Genomic DNA, 23,539 nt, shown 5'->3' with positions numbered 1-23,539 from the left:
ACTGGAGCCTCAAAACTGAGTGAGCTAAAGAGGGTGTGGCGTGCCAGCTCTCGTTTTGTACATGAGCAAAGTCGTGCTCAAGAAGGATCAGTGACTTGCCTCATGTCATAAGGCTAATTGGAGGGCCAGGGTTCAAAGGCAGGTCTTTTGGCTTTATTTTGGTTTGAGGTTTTGGTTTTTTGGCTATACCACCCAGCTTGTGGGATCTTAGTTCCCCAGCCAGGGATTGAATCTGGGCCCTTGGCAGTGAAAGCACAGAGTCCTAACTACTGAACCACTAGGAATTCCTAGGTCTTCTGGTTGCAATCCTGGTGTTCTTTCCACTTACTTGTATTTTCTTTTAAGTCTACATACTCTTCTACTCTACATCCAGATCACTGGTTTTGTTAATTTGTAGTTCAGTCACTCAGTCGTGTCTGACTCTTTGTGACCCCATGGCTTCCCCATGGCTTCCCCGTCCTTCCCTATTATTTTGTTTTGTTAATACCAGAATAATAAGTTGAATTCAGCTCCAAATGAAAAAAGACCTAATATGTTTGCAACATGATTGCTAAAAGATTTCTAAATGTAGTCCTTGTGTTGGTAGTGTAAAAGAAATAAATTAGCCTGGTGAACATTATAGTTAGCACAGTAGCAAAGGAAGCCTGGGTTCCAGAAATAATAGAACAGCATCTCTATTTAACTATTGTGTCAGCAATTATCTCTGTTCACCAATTATATCAGCGTCTCCATCTTTGCCCTACTGAATGAAAAATGTTTTCTCCAATTATTTTCACCAGATACACAGTAGAGCTTTAGTTGATGGGCCGGGTGTTGGTATTGGTCTTCTGTATTAGAAACAAACCTACTGAGCATCTCAGCTGCATTGGAGAATAGAAAAAGTACTTTGGCCTTTGGAACGAGACAGACCCACGTGGAGTCTAACCTTATGGGACAGTAGTTTCCAAAAATGAAAGGTTAGCCTAAGGCCCAAGGTGGAATGGGTTAAATTAAATGAAGGAAGTTGGAGGATATCACCGACTCAATGGACATGAGTTTGAGCAAGCTCTGGGAGATGGTGAAGGACAGGGAAGCCTGGCGTGCTGCAGTCCATGGGGTCGCAAAGAGTCAGACACGACTGAGCGACTGAGCAACAAGTAGGAGGAAGAGCACAGTACCAGCACAGCAATATAGAGGGAATGGTTCCCTTTCATCTCCCCAGGGCCAGAGAGAGGCGGGTGCGAACAGAGACCTTTGCAAACCCTAGACCAAATGTAGAGTCAAAAGTTATTTTGCCCTAAGTACCCCTTACCTCCCCTGCACCACTGTGCCTCCAGGCCTTCTAGAATAGAACGGAGCAGCAGAGCAATAGTCTAAAAATAGGAGAGAGAGAGGGAGCAGGGCACAGCCGATGTTAGGAAGAAAGACTGTCAAAGAAAGCAGCTGGGACTAATGAACTCTACATTAGCCATATTCCATTCTTTCGACTCAAGTCAAATGTCGGTCCCCATTAGGCAATTGGCTTTGACAAGAGCCGTGCTAATTACCACTTACCAACCTTTAATTTCTGGGTAAAAGCAAAAGGAAAAAAAACTAATGGATTTTTCATTTTCCATAAAGAAAAGAGTAAAAAAAAATAATAGTAGTCTGTTAAAAAATACATTAATTACAAGAATTATTAATGTGCCTTTACTCACCAGATTTTTAAATTTCCTAATTAACTTTTATTATCTTTTTTTTTTTTTTGCCTTCAGCATTTCTTTTCCTATTTTGTTGTATTTTGCCTTAAGTTATTTTGGCTGCGTCTTATATTACTTGAGGTTTTTAAGGACCTTGGAAATTATCTACTCCAAATACTCACTGCCTGAATCTGCTACACAGCTGACAGGTGAGGTCCTCTGCCCTGTCAGGAAGCCCCCAGTAAAGGGAACAGATCCCCTCCTCCCCAGGAAATGCACTGAATTTTCAGATTGCACATCCTTAATGTTGGCTGTTTGGTCAAACTAAGTCAGACAGCACTTCCACAATTATCAATACAAGGAAGTAAGCAACAGGTTACTGCAGAGCTATGAGATTTTCTTCAGTATTCTCTAACACCATGTTACAGGAACTATCAGCATGAAAATTCTAGCTTTTCTCCAGCTTACAGTTATTTTTTAAAATAGTTTATTATTTATTTATCTGGCTGTGCCAGGTCTTAGTTGTGGCACACAGGATCTTTTAGCCATGGCACGCAAACTCTTAGCTGCAGCATGAGGGATCTAGTTCCCTGACCAGGGATCAAACCCAGGCCCCCTGCATTGAGAGCGTGGAGTCTTAGCCAGTTGACCAGCAGGGAAGCCCCAACTTACAATTATTTTAATAAGAACAGAACATATATCTTTTATCACTTAACTATTTAATTATAGACAAAAAGGATAAATTAGTGTTAATTTTTATTAAAGTTATGAGAAGCTAGAAAAAGCATCGCCCAGTGTCTTTGCCTCATTCATTCTAGTCTAGAAATAGAAACTTCCCTCTTTTTAACAGCTGAATGACATATCCTCTTCTGATTTCTTCAAGATCAAATCCCTGTCTCTATTGAAGAAGCTGCTGTTATTAAGATGTGGGTAATCCCTTCAGCAGGCACTGTCAGGTCAAGGAGTATGTATCCCCCATGAGCTCACAGGCCTGAGTTTCCACTGAAATGGTTTGCTGTCAGCCCTGACATTCGAATACTATGAAAGGACTTCGGTTGAATGCTTATGTCACATCAGTTCCTCCTTAGCAGTTAAGGATCTACTCTGGTGACAAATACTGGAAACAAATGTCCTAGATCTGCACATTTGACTATACTGAACTACACAAATGCAAATGAATGAAAGTCGCTCAGTCGTGTCCGACTCTGCGATGCCATGGACTATACGGTCCATGGAATTCTCCAGGCCAGAATACTGAAGTGGGTAACCTTTCCCTTCTGCAGGGGATCTTCCCAACCCAGGGATCAAACCCAGGGCTCCCGTATTGCAGGCAGATTCTTTACCAGCTGAGCCACAAGGGAAGCCCAAAAATACTGGAGTGGGTAGGCTATCCCTTCTCCAGCGGATCTTTCCAACCCAGGAATTAAACCAGGTAGGACTAGAGTCGACCAAAAACCTGATGGTAGGAAATTACCCTAGTTTACTAATGATGAGCATGTTAATCTAGTCTAACATGCAGTTGATGCCAGTTTACATTTTTCTAAGGCCCCTGAACTAAGGTGGGCTTAAACTTGATGGATTTCCTGGAGGTGCCATTAATGTAGCCTCAATTCCTTCAGATATTACTTAGTTAAAAGTTAAAATCTCTGGACTTTGCCAGTGCTCCAGTGGTTAAGAATCCTCCTGCCAGTACAGGGGACACAGGTTCGACCCCTGGTCTGGGAAGACCCCACATGCCATGGGGCAACTAAGCCCATGCACCACAACTCCTGTGCCCACCCACCCTAGAGCCTGGGCACCAGTGCTGTCTTGGTGACACCACTGCAATGAGAAGCCTGACACCACAATGAAGAGTAGCTCTCACTCGCCACAACTAAAGTAAGCTCACACATAGCAACAAGGACCCAGTGCAGCCAAAGATAACGTTTATTTTTTCAAAAAGTTAAAATCCCCAATCCTAAGGAATGTATACATATGGCTCTAAGCAAAACTGAAAGACAGTAAGCATTCTTTTCTTCTAGAAGAACCTTAAATCCTGAAGGTCAGCTGGCCTTTCAGGCAGGCATCTTCCACCAGTGCGCTGACCCACTTACAGGTCCCTGAAAACTGCTGTGTTTGAAAATGAGGATGCTATTAAGACTCTTTCATCACATTATACTTCACTCAGCTAGTAATTACGAATATGAGCTCAGCTCTGTGGAAGACAGAAAGGAACGGTCAGCAGTCATACTTTGTGAGTCTGTTCCCCTGGTGTCCAGAGAAGAAAACATCCTTGCAATGCCTTCCAGCCAGCCTTTGCCAGTCTTCCTGATACTAATCCTGACCATCAGAAACTTTCCTTAACTCCTGGTAGGAATCTCTAAGCTTTAAAGTTTAACATCCAAAAAAACCACCTGCTGGAAGTTTTCTTTAGCATCTAGAATTCAAGAGCCATAAACAAGGTGTGTAATCAAGGAAAGATTCCGGGGCTAATGGGGAGGATTAAAATTTGATTAGGGTTTGAACCTGAGCATGTGTTTACTCCTATCTCCATCTGAGCAGACCCAGATCCTGGTCCATGTGAGGCTCGACAGTTGCTCTGTGTTATATCACAGAAAGAGAAATGAGAAAGGAATCTCCCCCTCCTTTCACCATCATCCACTTACTTCTGTGGGAAATTATTGAGGAATGGGAAAATAAAACATTTATATACATAATAGATTTCAATACATATGCCTCTGTCTCAGACCAAGTCCAGATCCTGCAACTCTGTAGGTCCCAGAGTTTGTTTGTTTTTCTGTTTTCTTTGACCTTGAGGCCTGGCTTGTAGGATCTTGCTTCCCCGACCAAGGATTGAACCCAGACCCTCGGCAGTGAAAGGGCAGAGTCCTAACCATTGGACCACCAGGGAATTTCCTGGAGGTCGTTGTATTAGAAGTTAAGGCAATCAAGCTACAGGCTGGGAAGTAGCACCGCTCACTCTATTTGGTTTGAAATAAACCTGAAGCTCTCATCCATAAGAATTGTAACAGCAATATTAACCTACTGATTATAATTAGTATGGGTATTTTACAACAGCAGGTTCAAATGGAACTTTTATAGGCATGTCATCATGATGTTGTCTGTTTAATTATAGCATGATATTTGTTTTTAAATTAATTTTAGCCAAAATAGGAGGAATAATAATTTTGCTCTTTGAGAACAGTGTTTAAAAATTGCTTTTAATATGAGAGAAATATTTTTTACATTAGACAGTTGATATCAAAGTAAACTGAAATGTTATTCTGAACACTTAAATATGTAGCTTTTACCTATTATAAATCAAAGCAAGGAAGACGAGGACAGAACAACTTCTAAGCACAATGAATGTGGAAGGAAAGCCCCACAGCTGCATTGACAATAATGGCAAAAACCACAAAAATCTTTATCAAAAACTCTCTTCTTTGATCAGACCTGAGGTTGCCAAGGGGATGGGGGAGGGAGGGAGATGGACTGGGAGTTCGGGGTTGGTAGATGCAAACCATTACATTTAGAATGAATAAACAAGGTTCTCCTCCATAGTACGGGGAATTATATCTAGTTTCCTGGGATAAGTCATAATGGAAAAGAATATTTTTAAAATGTATATACGTATATATACATATGTATATATACATGAGTCACTTTGCTATACAGCAGAGATTGGCACAACATTGTAAGTCAACTCTACTTCAGTAAAAAAATAAAAATAAAATACTCTCTTTGGGTTCCAAATTACTAAAGACATCTAGTAGTTGGCATTTTTAAAGTTTACATAAAAACTACTTTTCAAATTACATGAGAAAGAGAAGACAACCGCACAAAGAAGAAATATCACAGCTGCTTATTAATACATTTTATTCAGATCCATGGTTACACTTCTTTGCACGAGTAGTTATGGGTGGAGTTTTACTTGCAGGAGGAGAAGGTCTTCCAGAAGAAATTCTTGCAGGGCGTTTTGTCTTGGCGCGTGGACTGATGGAGGGGTGCGCCTTCCTGCCGTTTGGACACCTCCCTGGCTTCCCCTCCTACAAAGGGCACTGCCCTGGCCTGGGAGGCCCACTCGTACCACCACGCAAGGAAAGTCAACAGGCTGTTTGTCTTTATTTCTGCCACTTCCTGCATGTGCTTTTAAAAAGAAGCAGAGGACAAAGGAAAGACAAATAAATCATCTGATTCAGCCAGCATTAAGATATATAATTCTTTCCTTTAAAAAAAAATGATGCTCCAGAACAACAAGCCATATTTCCATTTAAAGGATGAGAAAGTTAAGGGACACGACTGAAATGACTTAGCATGCATGCAGAGTTAAGAGAACACCTCAAGAGAATTGCTCTAATCAGAGAAAAGAAAAACTCGAATATATTCAAGGAAAAAAATCTATTTGTTTTGCCCCTAATCTTTTTAATTATAAGAGGTTGGGAGATGTCTCCTTTTCCCTGACAAGTGACTGGCAGATAAGAAGCCCCCCAAGTTAGATGAGGCTTCTTTCGCTTGATTTCCCATGTCTCCATCTCTGGTCTTACTCCTGGCTGTCCACAAATTGCTTTTTAAGACAGATCAGATTGAGACATTATATTCTGGCCTTTCAGACTCCTTCGAAAGCTTTAAGGAGTAATCTGATGATGAATGGCTTTTCTGGAACTCAGCTGCTAATTTCAGAGAAAAATCCATTTTTAATGGTCAACTTTATGTACTCTTTCTTGGAAGTTTTTCAAAATGAAAAAAAAAGAGAAGTAAATCACCTCATAAAGTTACAACTTCTCACAATGGAAAATGTAATGATGTCAATTAATCTAAGCCAGTGAGAACCTGCTCTGTATGTATAAATTAAGATTCTACAAGTAAGTGTGACTAACACCGCAGTGGCAGCAGCAGTAGACCAACTGCACTGCAATAGACCAGTGTGATGGCTTTGTGTTTCAAAGACTGGCAGATGGAGATCGCTAGCCTGAAGAAGCTCCCTTTAGTGTCAGCGTTTTCTAACAAGTTTCCTAATGACTGAAGATGGTGAGTCAATGGTCCATGTGGACATCACAGCACAGGGCAGCTGAGGGGCACACGGCAAAGCCCAGCCCTGCAGTCTGTCCTGTACACACACTCAGCCACAGAGAAGAGGGGGATCCACGGGGTGGCCAGATTTGCCAAGGGAAGGGACAGCTCACAAGAGGGTGAGCACGCAGCCGAGTCAGACTACTCACCCCACTCTCGTGGCCGGCGAGGCCGCCCTCTGGGGAGAGGGCAGTGGTGGCCCCAGAGGGCAGCAGCAGCAGCGGCAGCAGCAAGCAGAGGGGTAGCATCTTGCAGGCTGGCTGGTACTTCTCTCCAGCTCTGGAGCTGCTCATCCTGCTTGGCAGCCCCTGAAACCAGTGCTTTGTGGACTTGAGTCTCTTCTCTGCAGACTGAGGGGGATATTTTCAGCTCAACCTGCAGCTGTGTGTGTGTGTTTTTTTGTATATATGCCTATCTAAAGCCTGTACTCCCTCTCCCCTCACATTCAAGTGGTGACGCACAAGCCTGAGCAATCAGTGCCCACAAAAGTGCTTCAGGACTGGATTTAACCCCTTCATTAAAACCTCGGCGCTCTCCTGTGTCAAGAGTGGATTTGCTCCTACTTGGGGATGCGTGCGCACTTGGCTAGAAATTCCACCTCCTCGCAATTATGCCAAAGCAATCAGGAAGTCTTGAGAACAAAACCAAGTGATTTAACATAATACAAAATTAGCCTTGAATAAGGAGCTTATGGTGATGAAAACAATCAATCCTAAAGGAAATCAACCTGAATATTCATTGGAGGACTAAAGCTGAAGCTCCAAAACTGGCCACCTGATGAGAAGAGCCAACTCACTGGAAAAGACCTTGATGCTGGGAAAGTTTGTGGGCAGGAGAAGGGGGTGACAGGGGATGAGACAGTTGGATGGCATCACTGACTCAATGGACATGGGTTTGAGTAAACTCCAGGAGATAGTGGAAGACGGGGAAGCCTGGTGTGCTGCAGTCCATGGGGTCGCACAGAGTCAGACATGACTGAGCAACTGAACAACAAGGAACACCACCTGCTTCCCAAGTGGTGCTAGTGGTGAAGAATCAGCCTGCTACAGCAAGAAACTCGGGTTCGATCCCTGGGTCAGCAAGATCCCCTGGAGAAGGGAATGGCAACCCACTCCAGTCTTCTTACCTGGAGAATTCCATTGACAGAGGAGCCTGACGGGCTATAGTCCATGAGGTCGCAAGAGACAAACGTGACTGAGCGACTAACACTTTCAACAGCAAAGGAACTTAAAATCTGCAATTTTGCCCACACGAAAGAATGACTGAATCAGCTCAACAAGGAGACGGTGAGGACTCCGGGAGCCACTCAGAGCATCCACTGGTCTCAGCAGACCACCTCAGGCCACCAAGTGCTCGTTCCGTAGCACCACCTCCCCGCCAGCAGGCCACGGTCCTCTGGCCCAGGCTTTCCCAAACTGTGATGTGGACCCAAATCACCTTTTGTTGTCGTTCAGTTGCTAAGTCGTGTCCAAGTCTTTGCCACCCCATGGACTGAGCACTTCAGGCTTCCCTGTCCTTCACTATCTCCTGGAGTTTGCTCAAATTCATGTCCAGTGAGTCGGTGATGCCATCCAACCATCTCATCCTCTGTTGCCCTCTTCTCCTGCCCTCAATCCTTCCCAGCATTGGGGTCTTTTCCAATGAGTCAGCTCTTTGCATCAGTCACCTTATTAAGGTGGAAATGCAGATAGATTCTTCTCTTCTTGGCCACACCTCGAGGCATGTGGAACTTCCCCGACCCATGCCCGCTCCCCCCGCTCCCTCACCTTGCCCCGCCCTGCCTGCAGTGGAAGCATGGAATCTCAGCCGCTAGACCCCCAGGGGAGCCCAGTGAATGCCCTACACTTGACCAGCTCCCAGGGTCTCCTCTCCTGATTACAGCTCCACTGCTGAGAATCCACAACTTCAAGCTGTCTCTGCCACCCCTGGTTCCTCCTTGCAGGTCCCAGGTTCAGAATCACACAGACAAATGTACAGACCTTCTCCACCTGAGACAGCTAGGAAAATCAGAAACATCCATCGCAAACCTAAGATGACATCAGAGGCCAGGTTCTAAAGGGAAGTAAAGCGACCAAAGAACTGACGGCACGTTCCAGAAGTGAACGTTGACGCTTTCAGTTTTCCAAAGTGCTGGTTCACACCCCTCCACAAGGGAAATCTCAACTTTAAGTTTCATTGCATTGCACATTTGTTAAGATGCTAGGTAAAATCGGCACAGCCAAATGACCCACTATGGGCCATAAAGTGCATCTTGCTTTAGTCCTTTTTTGGTACCAAAAAAATTTTTTTTTTTTTTTGCCTAATTCCCACAAATGATATTTTAAAACGTTTAGATATTCTTAGGGCTTCCCTGATGGCTCAGTTGGTAAAGAATCCACCTGCAATGCAGGAGACCCCAGTTCGATTCCTGGGTTGGGAAGGTGCCCTGGAGAAGGGAAGGGCTACCCACTTCAGTATTCTTGCCTGGAGAATGGGGTCCATGGGGTCGCAAAGAGTCAGAGAGGACTGAGCGACTTTCACTTCCACTTCAGTTTCATGTCTTTTAAATTTGAAACCAGTTCAACATTTTAAAAATTTAGGAAATAATGGAGGCAGAACCAGCTTGTCATCTACCATCTTGACTGAGCCACGAAACGTGAAGGAGGTGCATATAGTCCTTTCCTACTTTTTTCCTCTGAGTGTATTTTTATATATTTTGTATATACTGTATATTCCATGGGGTCGCAAAAAGTCAGACAAGACTGAGCGACTTTCACTCCAGATATTCTTACAGATGAGATAATCATGGTAGCTCACCCAACTTCAAGATTTTGTTCCATGAACTCATTGAACACTGAACACCTAGCGTGTACTACATAGAAGGACAAAGACCATCCACCCCGAAAGGGCTGTTCCAGCCTCACTAAGGGGCAGGAGACATGCTCTGCAAATGAGAGAAAAGTAAAATTTCAGTGTGACATGTGCCAAGGAAGGTTATAAGCTGCAGGCCGGGGAAGGCTTTGTGTGATCTTGTTACTGGCTGCTTTCAAGGAGGTGGCAATATATCTTAGTACCTCAAGGTGAGGGCTCTAGACTAAAATCCTGGTTTTGCCATTTAATTAACCTCTCTAGGGTCTCAGGTTCCTCATCTATAAAACAGGGATAAAAACAGTACCTACTGCCTACATCCTAGAATTGTGAGAATCAAATAAGATCATGATAAGCACCTAACACAAGTGGAAAACACAACAGGGCTCACGTTAGGAACTGTCACTAAGACGATACCCTGGGACTCTGCTGGTGGTCCGTTGGCTGGTCCAGGAAGATCCCAGATGCCACAGAGCAATGAAGCCCAGGCACCCAAGAGCCCATGCTCTGCAACAAGAGGTCACTGCAATGAGAAGCCCACACACCACAAGAGAAGGCCTGCACACAGCAGCAAAGCAGCAGCACGGCCAAAAATAATTTTTTTTTTTTAAAGAAGATACTCCAAGTCCTTAGTCCTTATTCCCCACAGTATAAAGAAAGCTCCCCACCACAACACAATGGAGATCCCTGGTGAGAGCCATGAAACCCAAGCAAGGGCTCCTCCTCCTGTGTGCCCCCGCTGCTCATCTCAGGCTCCAGGGACCCAGTATTCAATGGAGCACCTGTTGTGTGTGTGTGTGTGTCTGTGTGTGTGGCCCTACACAAGGCACCAAGTGATCACCATTTCAAAGCCCACCCATAGGGAGTTGACAATCTAATGTTTTATGCAAAAAAGTGTTTCTGAAAAGATGTACTATGGGAACTTGGATTAAAAGGGACTCAGTACTGGATTATTTTGAAAAAGGGAGATTGTTTCTTCTAAAAGGCAGAACTAGGACCTAGACACAAGGTGAAAGACTGTTCGCTACACACAGAAGAAACTTGCAACAGTTAGTGTCCACTAACAGAAAGGGCCCTGTGCACCTGAGGAGTTCAGGAGAGCCTAGGGGACCTTAGTCATCAGTGCTATAGAAGGGCTTCCTACTTGGTGAGAAGACTGGACTCCATGACCTCTAAGGGTTCTTTACAGATTCCACAATTCAGTAAAGGCAGTAAGCGGGCCCTGATTACACTTTCCCAGACGACTAGGTGTCGAGGTACCAGCTGTACATGACAAGTGTCGACCAGCATATTCCAGCTGTTGCTGTGTACAGAAGGGGATGCTTTGGAACATCCCTGGTTTGTTAATTTAGTAATAAAAAAGTAACGCAGGATCTTTTATTTCACCTTTTTTTGAGGAGTTGGTGTAACAAGGAAGACAAACATTATAAATGTAAATTGCCCCGACTATGTTACCAGGCCACATGTATTTCAAAGACATGTGCTGCTTCATATGGCCAGTCAGCTGGTTATACAGTTAATTAGTCTAAAGTTCAGACGAGCTCCCAGGACTCTAAGGAAGCAAGCCTGTGAGAAAGAGCCCTACAACTCCTTTCTGCTAACGGTCAGCAAAGATGGAATGGGAGAGGATGACTGACATCGCATGGACATGCCAGAGTAAACTAAACCCTGAGCAGAACATGCAGTGGGCAAGGGGCAGTTCCTGAGGACTCGGGGTTACACCCTGCTGCTCCTTACAAAGTCTGACCACCCCTGTGTTATAATCCCTGAAGAATGTGTGGTGGGACCACTTGTCTAAAATACAAACAAGTCAGAGACTTCCCTGTGGTCCAGTGGCTTAAGAGTCCACATTCCTAATGCAGGGGGTTTGGGTTCGATCCCTGGTCAGGGAACTAGATCCCAATCAACTAAGAGTTCGCATGCCGCAACTAAACTTTCTTTGTGCCACAACTAAGACTGGTGCAGCCAAATAAGTAAATCAGTATTTTAAAATAAAAATACTGTGAAAATGTGTGCAGAAATACTACACGGAGCACCTAGAATAGGAGCTGGCACACAGAACGGGCTCTGTAAATACCAGTCCCTTTTCTTTGCCACTATTGTCCCACTGGGTTAAAAGACATGCTTGCCCTGGGCCTCTGAGAAACCCCAAGGAGAAGACAGAAGACGTGGGATTCCTGGAACCATCATCTCTCACAACCTGAAACAGAAGACGCACGCTGAACTGTTTTGGAGGAGTAGTCAGACTTTCTTCTCAAGCAAAAGTTCCATCCAGTGTGGCCAATCAACTTACAACATAGCCACAGAAAAGTCACATGAACTGTGACTGAAAAACAACACTGGAGGACTTCCCTGTTGGCTCAGGGGTTAGGATTCAGCGCTTTCCCTGCCGAGAACCCAGGTTCAATCCCTGGTTGGGGAACTGAGATCCCAGAAGCTTCATGGTGCAGCCAAAAAGGGACTAAATGCATATAGCTTTAGTCATCTTTCAGTGATTGTCAGCCTGAAAAATGATATAAAAGAATGAACATATGATTTTTTTGCTTGAAAAAGTCAACCATATGTATTTGCTAACATAATTTTATTAATACAATAGATACAATTTCCAACATATACCATTCAAACACATGCCCTTTTCATGCACTTCAGTAAGACATGGAACTATTTTGCTTAAGAGTTTCCACTTCTCTTTTAAACCAGCTTTTGTAGTCAATGACTTGGAGAGTACAATACAAAAAGCACCCAAGCCTTCTGTCTTTTAATCTCCACTGATCGTTTCAGAACCCTCTATTGGCAATATGTGCTTTTAGCCACTCGGCCTGCTGAAGGCCACTTTCTCCAAACAGCAACAGGGTTTAATTCTCACTTTCTTCTACACCAGCCTCTGCTGACTCCACTGAATTTCTGTTTTCATCCTCCAACTTCTTCTTCTTCTTTGCTTTTTTTTCCAGGTTAAGCTGAGCGATGTCTTCATTTTTCTCTGTGATGTATTTTAGCTACAAAAAAATTTTTTTTAATTACATTTTTACCTGACTGTAAAGCCATTAATAAGTCTAGTCGGGGAGAAAAAAAATCTATGCCATTTCCCAACCACTCTCACCCAGGGTTAAATTCCTCAGAGTTAAACACAGCTTCCAATTTTTTTTTCCTGGAAGGAATCAATGACAAAAGTCAGCTCACTGCTTACTCACATAGGAGTTCCTTGAATAATCAGAAGAATTAAAACTTGTAGTTTACGAAAGGCATGCCAATCACAAACATACTCTACAAAGCACAGATAAAGTCAAAAGCCCTAAATTTTACCCAATTAAAATTACTGAGCAATTCCTGTGTACCAGATCCTAGAGATCTGGTAATTACAAGGGTAATAAGACAAGGTCCTTGCCCTCAGGGAAGATTCAGTCAAATGCACAAGTTTAGCTGCAACTCTTCAGTAACAGGCTTCTGTCAGATGACCAAAATTTAACAGTCCAAAATTAAAACAATATTCTGAGGTAAATACATACGTAATAAGCAGGAAACTTCCCAATTAACAGTCTAAGATGGTTTGCATCGACAATTCCTTGCAAAAGATAGAAACTTCTTACTGAAGCTGACCAAGTTACAGTTCTGAGAGAGAATGTCAGAGGAGAGAAAAATGTCTTTTCCACTGATACGCAGCACCACCAGGCACCGGAGCTATTAGGAATCGTATCATCCTTAACCTTGACTTAAACTTTAGAGAAACAATATTAGAAGAGCAGAGACAGAAAAAAGTCCAGTGGAAACAGTACTGGATCCAGGGTTTGAAGGTTAAGGGTCAGCTGTCAACCAGAAAACTTCATATTTAACTTTGGGAAATTACTTAACTCTAGTAGTCTGGCCTATAAAATGGGGCTAATTAGTCATTTTATGAAAAACCCTCATAGGGTGGTTGTGAGCTTTAAATGATGTGTGTAAAATATGACCTACAGAAGTCCTGTGTGAAATGTCAAGTGCTACACAAGTTCATTCATTCAACTACTACTCATGAGCCCCTACTGTGGGTCAGGCCCTTTTTTAGGCATGGCAGATGGAGTCGAGAAGAAAGACATAAAAATCCCTGCCCTTGTGGAGCTCACATCCTGGAGAGGAACGTAAAAGTATTTTGACTGCTAAGATCAGACTAAGTCAGGAAACCTCACAGGCGTCCTGGATCTGCCATCAGCCACAGCCACTAGCCTGGGACGATCACAGCATCACCTGTAAGGTGAGGGCACGGCTGGGATGACGTCTAGACGTCTCTGAAAAGACAGAAAATGTGCTCAACTGCCTGCACACCCCAGATGTACTGATACTCCTTCCACACCTGGCTCGCCAAAACTGTGGGCTCCATAAAAGCACCCCCTAGATACTCTAGCCTGTGACCTGTCTCTGACACCATGGTGTAGCTGAAACATGGGACCAAAGTTTTGAGATATTACAGAAAAGGCAAATTATGAAATCCAGAGAGCACTGATTAGAAAATTTCAAATTGGCTTAGCAAGATCCATCATCGTGAAAGAAAGACTGTAAATTACAGGCAGGTCTGAGTGGTTGAAGCGTGTCTCATTTTTAACGCAAGGTGCCCTGGGGGAATCACTTCGTGGATGCCGGTGATTAATTGGGAATAATGTATTCTGATGGGAAAGGGGAGTGAGGAAAGAAATCCATCTCTCACCAGTGAATGACTCCTCCTGGCTAAGAGCTTCACGTCTTCAGTGTTAATTGTGCTTCTTTTCGCATGTCTGTAGAAAGCGCAGAAACAATTCGCCAGAATGTTTCATATTATTTAAAGTTTTGATGAAACACAAAAGTTCATGGCCAGACTTCACACCAGCAGGATCTCTAAGTAGCCCATCTTTTCAGGTGAGGGCCATTAAGTGACAGTGACACAGAAATGAGTGAAGTGATGAGCCAAGATACCAATTAAATGAAGAGACAGAGCAAGCAGAAGCCAGTCTGTCCACCTCCACTGGAGGGCCGAGGGTATCTGGAGAATGTGAGCATGGAGAGAAGTAAAAGGCATTCAAGCCTTCCCAAATGCTCACAGTGGGCACAGCGACCAGCATGCAAAAAGAAGCGGGTCTGTGAGGCACCTTCAGTGAAAAGAGAAAATAGCACAGAGCTCACAATACAAAGATCATTGCTGCTTAAATGAACGCTAAATAGAAGAAATAGAATTTCCACAAAACACAGCTTCGCTTATACCAAGGTCCTAATGCTCTTCCCCAAAGGCTACATTACAGGGAAAAGCTTGTGCACGTGTCCCTCCCCAACTAGGAGACAATGTGTCCCCAGCAACAGCCCAGCTAGGACAAAGAACACCCTTTCAACTAGACTCTGTTTCTTGCTCACAACACGGACACAAGTGCTTGTTCCAGTTCTCTTATCTCTGCTTTAAAAGGTAATCTGAGACAATGAGCTCTATTCAATAATTTATCACTCTAATAACACCCTTTCTTGCCATTTCTAACTTCCTCCAAAAATAAGTAGGAACTCTGTAAGTCGGAATAACGGGGAATCTTTGTGTTCTTAACTATCAGAGTGACCAGCACATGGCAAGTCCTCACTAAATATCTGTTGATTTACAGATAAAACTCACAGAAATTATATTCTGTAATTTGGCCAGATTAGTCCTTCACATCCTGCCAAATGTGAAAAGATCACATGCCATCTCATCATGACGGACAGTATCTGACTATCCTGGGATAATATCCACGTCAGAAGATAACTTCTCATTAGCCGCCTGGAAGGACTAGCACAGAGAAAAGTGGGCGGGGCCGGCGGGGGGGTGGAGTCAGACAGAAAGTGACAGACAAGAGACCACAAAGCCGGTCCAGAGGTGCCCTGCGTGGAGGATGTCAGGAGCCACAGACACACTAGCCCTCGTCTGTATCGCACAACAAGCTGCCCTGTTGGTGTTACCCCTTCCTAAAGGGCCGGACAAAGAGTAAGGAGGAAGCAGCACTGAACTGTTCAGTGTAAGATCAGCATATATGATCACAAGAAACATTCAGGAAACAGCAGAGCCAACCCTCTCCACCACTTGACTGGTCATCTGGTTTCTCTGCACCATGTCTTAATGATACCACTGTCCCAGATGGAGGGGCAGGTACATCCTATGCCAGCAACTGCACACCACAGACTCTCCTAAATCAAACCTCTGGCTCCAGAAAATTACTCTAGAGAACATAACAAAGCAATTTTTCATACAACACTTTTAGCAACACAGGTTTTAAAGACTATTCCCAAAATGCCCCTAAATATTCATTGGAAGGACTGATGCTGAAGCTCCAATACTCTGGCCACCTGATGTGAAGAACCGACTCACTGGAAAACACTCTGATGCTGGGAACTGAGGGCAAGAGGAGAAGCGGGCAGCAGAGGATGACATGGTTGGATGGCATCACCAACTCAATGGACAAGAGTTTGAGCAAACTCCGGGAGATGGTGAAGGATAGGGAAGCCTGGCGTGCTGCAGTCCATGGGGTGGCAGAGGCTGACACGACTTAGCGACTGAATAACAACAAAAATGCCCCTAGAATTCATTTACCGTAGAATACCTATCTTCCTCAAAATGTTTCATCTTTACCATGTTAACATTAGGTGACTTAGACATTAAATGAAGGAAATTCACAACTTAAGTGGAGAGATTATTTTCCAAAGTTTATAGGTGAACTGAGTTTATAGTATTTACAATTTAAGTGTATTTTTTTCATAGAAACATTGTTACAAATACTAGTTAGGTTCTCAGCCTCCAAAGACTATCTAATAGGTAGCCAACCTGAAATAGCAGTATATATTTCAGATTTCTCAAACTGGGGTAATATAGGAGCAGGAATTATGTAACAGGGAAAACTCAAAACCACAGGATAAAGCTGACCCTCTGGGACTATCAACTTTATTCAGTAGTGGTGGTTTAGTCACTAAGTTGTGTCCAACTCTTGCAAACCCACAGACTGTAGCCCACCAGGCTCCTCTGTCCATGGAATTCTCCAGGCAAGAATACTGGAGTGGGTTGCCATTTTCTTCTCCAAGGGGATCTTCAAGACCCAGGGATCAAACCCGGGTCTCCTGCACTGCAGGCAGATTCTTTACTGACTGAGCTACCAGGGAAGCTTTTTAAATTTTATTCAGTGATACACATTTTTCCCCCCACACCATGGCATGCAGATCCCCAACCAGGGATTGAACCTGGGGTCCCCTGCATTGGAAGTTTAGAGTCTAAACCACTGGACCGCCAGGGAGTCTTATTCAGTGATAAACTTTAAAACAGGATTTTTTTTTTTTTAATGGAATATTTTGACAATGTAAAATTAAGACAACAGATAAGTCTTCAAAGAAAATCTGCACTTGAATTAGCTCAGAGTTCTTTGGAGGAAGTTTAAGGAGTGCTGGTATACACCCCTGAGCACTGCAGAAGAGGAAACATCTCTGAGTAAAGCCTCTGACAGTCTTGCTCAGAGAGCATCAGCTGACGGCCTCTCCCCAGACTCCTTTACCCAAAAGATGAGTCAGTCCTTGTGCAGCTGACAGTCCACGTGGTGCCCACACATCTCGGCCCCGTGTGTGCGTGCTAAGTCACTTCAGTCATGTGCTACCCTTTGTGACCCCATGGACTATAGCCTGCCAGGTTCCTCTGTCCATGGGATTCTCTAGGCAAGAATACTGGTGTGGGTTGCCATGCCGTCCTTGAAGGGATTTTCCCTACTTAGGTATCGAACTTGGGTCTCTTACGTCTCCTGCATTGGCAGGAGGGTTCTTTACCACTGTGCCACCTGGGATGCCTACCTCTCTGCCCCAGGGCCCAGCAAAAAGAAGTAGGCTTCTCAACTATAAAAAACACACAATACCTGAAAACTTAACGTGTGACAATGCTAAATAGCTCTAATTTCATTTTTATTTCTAGTATTTAAAATTGTCATTGTCTTTTCCTACAACTAACACAGAAATGAGGAGGAAGCGCACAGCTGGGGACTCGCTCCTGGCGTCTAGTGGGTAGAGGCGAGGGACATCACTAAGTACCTTACAATGCACTGGACAGAATTCGGAGATCATCCAGTCCAAAATGTCAACAGTGCTGAGGTGGAAAACTCTGATCTATACTGACAAACTCTATGTTCAAATCAAGTAACCATTTGTCTACTAATTTACATTTTTGTGTCTTCCTTTGTAATATAAAAGACTCACATTTTTAAAAAAAAAGAAGAGGGATTTCCTTGGTCCATTGGTTAAGACACCATGCTTCCAATGCAGGGGGTGTGGGTTTAATCCTTGGTCAGGGAACTAAGATCCCACAAGCCCCACAGCATGGTTAAAAAAAGAAGAAGAAGAAAAGAAATGGCAAGGGGTTTCCTTGGTGGTCTAGTGATTAAGAATCTGCCTGCTAATTCAGGGAACATGGGTTTGATCCCTGGTCCAGGAAGATCCCACATGCCCTGGAGCAACTAAGCCTGTCCATCACAACTATAGAGCCTGTGTGCCTAGGGCCTGTGCTTTGCAACAAGAGAAGCCACCTCAACAAGACCTTGTATGGAAACTTGAGAAAGCCCAGGCGCAGCAGTGAAGACCAAGTGCAGCCAAAAATAAAATAAAATAATAAATCTTAAAAAAAAAAAAAGATGGCAAGTAAAGGCAGTAAATGTATTTCACAGGAGACCTGGGGTGGGGGTGGGCGCAGGGCACAAGTAAGGGGCAACCACCTGAATTAACGATGATAAGACGCAGGAGCCGTCAGTATCCCATATATTATCCTGATCCCTTTTGGCCAAGTTGAAGATGCTAAGCGGTTTTTAGGGACTCATATACGCAGGAATAGGCAAGATTTAGAGCCTGCCCTCTGAGAACCTACTGCTTTAATTCATTCAGAATATTCATCGAAGAAACAAAGAGCTATAGGAGAAAGGTGAAAAGTATGGGGTGTGGGAGAGGCTGGCACCAAATCAGAAGTGGGAGCAAATTAGAAAGCTTTAGCCCTTTCAGGCCTTCGTCATTCAAATTGCTTCATAAAAGCAATTCGCTGCAATTGTTTTCAATTACCTGTGGAACTAATTGAAGAGAGGAGCATAAATCACCTGTAAAAGCTAATGCTTTACCAGCTGAAAGCCAGTCACACACACTTTTCAAGGAGCATGTGTCTCACTTGTCTCCAGCAGGCAAATGCAGGGCTGATGGGGCCATGGGCTGTATTATCCCGACACCCGTGCGCTACCCCACAAAGCACGCAGCAGCCCAGCCCGGCGCCCAGCCTCACCCCCCAGCACATCACCTGCAGAAACAGTCTTAAAAGCAAGTGCACCATGCACAGAATCCTGGAGACATGACTCACACCTTTTTAACCTGGAACTGAATAACTTCACTTCCCTTAACGACAAATACGAGGAAAACTTCAAAAAATGCCCAATCAAGTCTGAATGGATATGATTAAAGCAGATGTTCCATTCTTACAGAATCATGATTAGAGACTGAGTCTCCACAAAACATGGGGCGGGGAGGGGTTCAAGCTTCCCTGAAATTCACCACCAGATGGGGAGCATCAAAGCATGGAAACAAGCCCAGCATCCGACAATCAAGCTCTCTACCCACCTTGCAAACATTTCAAGGTCTTTGGCAAAATTTTCTGAAAGAGAAAAAGAGATGTGCTTTAATTAGCCTATCTCAACCTTAATTCAGAAGCAGAAAAGTGAAATCTCAATGTCTACAGTAAGTGTAGTGACTACTACAAATCCTTTTGAAAGTGAGAGGAGGCCCTTCGGGTGGCTCCATTGCTGGATTCATTACGACCTCTGTGTCCTCCCTGCCACCTCCACCCTTCGTTACAAACCTCTGGTAATTGTGGCTACACCTCTCCTCCCTAGAAACTATCCCTTAATCTTAAATTGTGCTAGGAGTTAGGGCTTGTGAAGACATTCATCTCCCCTGAAGTCAAGCAAATACCAGCTGTCAAACTGTGGGTGGAAAAAAAAAAAAAAAAAAAACTGTGGGTGATATAAAAAAGTTATAAAGCAATGAAACAAATTAATGTCCAAGGACTTCCCCTGGTGGTCCAGTGGTTAAGAATCGGCCTTCCAGTGCAGGGGACACCGTTCCTATACCTGGTCAGGGACCTAAGATCCCACATGAAAGAAAGTGAAAGTGTTAGTTGCTCAGTCGTGTCCTACTCTTTGTGACCCCATGGACTGTAGCCCACCAGGCTCCTCTGTCCATGGAGAATTCCAGGCAAGAATACTGGAGTGGGTGGCCATTTCCTTCTCCAGGGGATCTTCTCAACCCAGGGATTGAACCTGCATCTCCTGCATTGCAGGCAGATTCTTTACCATCTGAGCCACCAGGAAAGCCTCCAAGATTCCACATGCCGCCAGGCAACTAAGCCAGAATGCCACAACGAAGACCCAGAACAGTCAAAATTAAATAAATAAATAGGGCAGCCTGTCCTAGCCCTTGTTTTAAAAAAAAGTAATATTCTGGGTGGTTTAAAGCAATAAAATAAAGGTGCTGATGCCCTCCTATTAGTGTAACAGAAAGAAAAAAAATACAAATCTTGTAATAGAAAAAAATATAGCTCTTCCCATAAACTGAATCTTACAGCCAATAGAAGAAACGTTTCACGGATGGTGTCCAGTGATAATGTTCTTTGTCTGTTGGTGAGATACGCCACGGCACCCACCTGCATTTCTCCCAAGCAAAATCAACCTCCAGGCTTTCCACACCCCCACAGGAAGACCAGGGCTGCGTACCACACTGTCCAAAGGTCACCTCTGAGATCGCTGCAATGGTTTGCTTGCTGAACTGCATGTCTTTGTCCGACGCAACTTCCTCGCAAAGACAACCAACCGTGTAGTGAACCGCTGCCTTTAGCCTCTGAAGTAAAATCAAAACACTTCATGGGTAAGACTGCAAATAAGAGCTCTTCACATCTTAAAAAATGAAGACCAAGAAGAGGGTCTGCTCAGCCTAAATTCCTTCGGCACCTTCCATAATGGCTGAGTGACTTTTCCAGTGTCCTAATAAATCAATGGGGCCTCTGGAATGTGACTTGTGGAAACATCACTTCCTAGTTAATGGTGATGATTTAGGTGAAGTAAAGATAAGGAACAACGATGGCAGGTCAGCGGGGAGAGAAGGCAGACTGGTATCTGGGAGGCGCCTGTGTAACTTTACTCAGTTATTCCACATTTATGCGCCAAGTGCCTACTGGGTGAAGGCATGTGCTAACACGTTAGTATTAATGTGTGCTACCTGAATGTTACTGACCCGAGATATTTCAATATTCACTTACATAACAAATTCCTGGCCACAGGTGTTAGTTTCTGCAAAAAAATCCCCCGGTCAATAATGTGCCAGGTATCTGGGGAACACAGTGGAAAAAAAGAGATTTTTGCCCCTAGATGGACGTTAACCAAGCAAATACAAAAGGACTGGTCCCTGTGCTTCAAGTCCTTGCCAGTCCCAGTCCTGCACAAGACAAAGGATGAATATCAGGACGACACTGGGGAAGGCTCCCGAGGGCACACTAGATCAGCCTCTGATTTGCTGCTTTGCTAGCCCACCTCAACAGGACCCTCACTGCTCCTTAGCAACACCTTCCAGTGCTGGAAAACACTTCTTCCCCATGTGGAGGAGTAAAGAAACAAAACAAGCCACGCCAAGGTCTCATGTCAACAAGCTTGCTGAGCCCTGTGTGTGCCCCCGCTGGGGACGGAGCTGAACTGCATGTGGTGACAGCTGAACCCCAGACAGCGTGGGCTCTACCAGCAAGTGCTCATGGCAGAGGCAAGACAAGGAGGGACTGCAAGAACATGAGTCCAGGGCCCCGAGGGGAGGCCAGACAGATAAGAAAGGGACATGCCTTCCTTAGTTTCAGATGTCACAAGAGCAGGTAAGTGGAAAGCGTCAGTGGAAGGAGACAAAGAGACCACCACCCTGGGAGGGATAAAGACCCTCCAAAATCATCTTTTTTTTTTTAGGTATGTGTAGACGTGTGGTTGAGGAAGGCTTTCTTATCTCTCCTTGCTATTCTTTGGAAGTCTGCATTCAGATGCTTATATCTTTCCTTTTCTCCTTTGCTTTTCGCTTCTCTTCTTTTCACAGCTATTTGTAAGGCCTCCTCAGACAGCCATTTTGCTTTTTTGCATTCGTTTTCCATGGGGATGGTCTTGATCCCTGTGTCCTATACAATATCATGAACCTCCATCCATAGTTCATCAGGCACTCTGTCTATCAGATCTAGTCCCTTAAATCTATTTCTCACTTCTGCTGTATAATCATAAGGGATTTGATTTAGGTCATACCTGAATGGTCTAGTGGTTTTCCCTACTTTCTTCAATTTAAGTCTGAATTTGGCAATAAGGAGTTCATGATCTGAGCCACGGTCAGCTCCCGGTCTTATTTTTGCTGACTGTATAGAGCTTCTCCATCTTTGGCTGCAAAGAATACAATCAATCTGATTTCGGTGTTGACCATCTGGTGATGTCCATGTGTAGAGTCTTCTCTTGTGTTGTTGGAAGAGGGTGTTTGCTGTGACCAGTGCGTTCTCTTGGCAAAACTCTATTAGCCTTTGCCCTGCTTCATTCTGTACTCCAAGGCCAAATTTGCCTGTTACTCCAGGTGTTTCCTGACTTCCTACTTTTGCATTCCAGTCCCCTATAATGAAAAGGACATCTTTTTTGGGTGTTAGTTCTAAAAGGTCTTGTAAAAAATAAATAAATAAATAAAAATAAAAGGTCTTGTAGGTCTTCATGGAATCGTTCAGCTTCTTCAGCATTACTGGTTGGGGCATAGGCTTGGATTACCGTGATACTGAATGGTTTGCCTTGGAAACGAACAGAGATCATTCTGTTGTTTTTGAGATTGCATCCAAGTACTGCATTTCAGACTCTTTTGTTGACCATGATGGCTACTCCATTTCTTCTAAGGGATTCCTGCCCACAGTAGTAGATATAATGGTCATCTGAGTTAAATTCACCCATTCCAGGCAATTTTAGTTCTCTGGTGCCTAGAATGTCGACGTTCACTCTTGCCATCTCCTGTTTGACCACTTCCAATTTGCCTTGATTCATGGACCTGACATTCCAGGTTCCTATGCAATATTGCTCTTTACAGCATCGGACCTTGCTTCTATCACCAGTCACATCCACAAATGGGTATTGGTTTTGCTTTGGCTCCATCCCTTCATTCTTTCTGGAGTTATTTCTCCACTGATCTCCAGTAGCATATTGGGCACCTACTGACCTGGGGACTTCCTCTTTTAGTATCCTATCATTTTGCCTTTTCATACTGTTCATGGGGTTCTCAAGGCAAGAATACTGAAGTGGTTTGCCATTCCCTTCTCCAGTGGACCACATTCTGTCAGACCTCTCCACCATGACCTGTCCGTCTTGGGTGGCCCCACACGGCATGGCTTAGTTTTATTTAGTTAGACAAGGCTATGGTCCATGTGATCAGATTGGCTAGTTTTCTGTGATTATGGTTTCAATGTGGCTGCCCTCTAATGCCCTCTTGCAACACCTACCGTCTTACTTGGATTTCTCTTACCTTGGACGTGGGTTAGCCTTCCTCAGCAATCAATGCAAGGAAATAGAGGAAAACAACAGAATGGGAAAGACTAGAGATCTCTTCAAGAAAATTACAGATACCAACGGAACATTTCATGCAAAGACAGCTTGATAAAGGAGAGAAATGGTATGGACCTGACAGAAGCAGAAGATATTAAGAAGAGGTGGCAAGAATACACAGAAAAACTGTGGCAAGAATACACAGAAGAACTATACAAAAAAGATCTTCACGACCCAGATAATCATGATGGTGTGATCACTCACCCAGAGCCAGACATCCTGGAATGTGAAGTCAAGTGGGCCTTAGAAAGCATCACTACGAACAAAGCTAGTGGAGGTGATGGAATTCCAGCTGAGCTATTTCAAATCCTGAAAGATGATGCTGTGAAAGTGCTGCACTCATATGCCAGCCAATTTGGAAAACTCAGCAGT

General features: G+C 44.0%; 1 protein-coding gene across 3 annotated transcripts in view; it reads right to left on the bottom strand.

Annotated features, from left to right (window-relative positions):
• Window positions 1-5,496: 5,496 nt before the first annotated feature.
• LOC147356630 (centromere protein S) overlaps window positions 5,497-23,539 on the bottom strand; it is a 21,345-nt gene continuing 3,302 nt past the window's right edge. The window contains exons 2-5 of one of the 3 annotated variants that reach the window (XM_086344461.1): window positions 20,291-20,414; window positions 19,140-19,173; window positions 14,233-14,299; window positions 5,497-5,783 (exon numbers count right to left, since the gene is read on the bottom strand). In XM_086344461.1, the coding sequence (XP_086200587.1) occupies window positions 5,565-5,783; window positions 14,233-14,299; window positions 19,140-19,173; window positions 20,291-20,414 (444 nt within the window). In that variant the 3' untranslated portion in view covers window positions 5,497-5,564. Of the gene's footprint in view, window positions 5,784-6,856; window positions 7,138-12,118; window positions 12,551-14,232; window positions 14,300-19,139; window positions 19,174-20,290; window positions 20,415-23,539 lie in introns of those variants that run through there. The other 2 variants (XM_086344459.1, XM_086344460.1) reach the window with 2 other exon arrangements.

This window comes from Bos grunniens, chromosome 16 (assembly GCF_055505025.1).
Source record: "Bos grunniens cultivar Pamir isolate PY7600 chromosome 16, Bosgru_T2T1.0, whole genome shotgun sequence".
Classification (NCBI taxonomy): Eukaryota; Metazoa; Chordata; class Mammalia; order Artiodactyla; family Bovidae; genus Bos; species Bos grunniens.
This window is presented reverse-complemented; position numbering and strand designations above follow the sequence as displayed.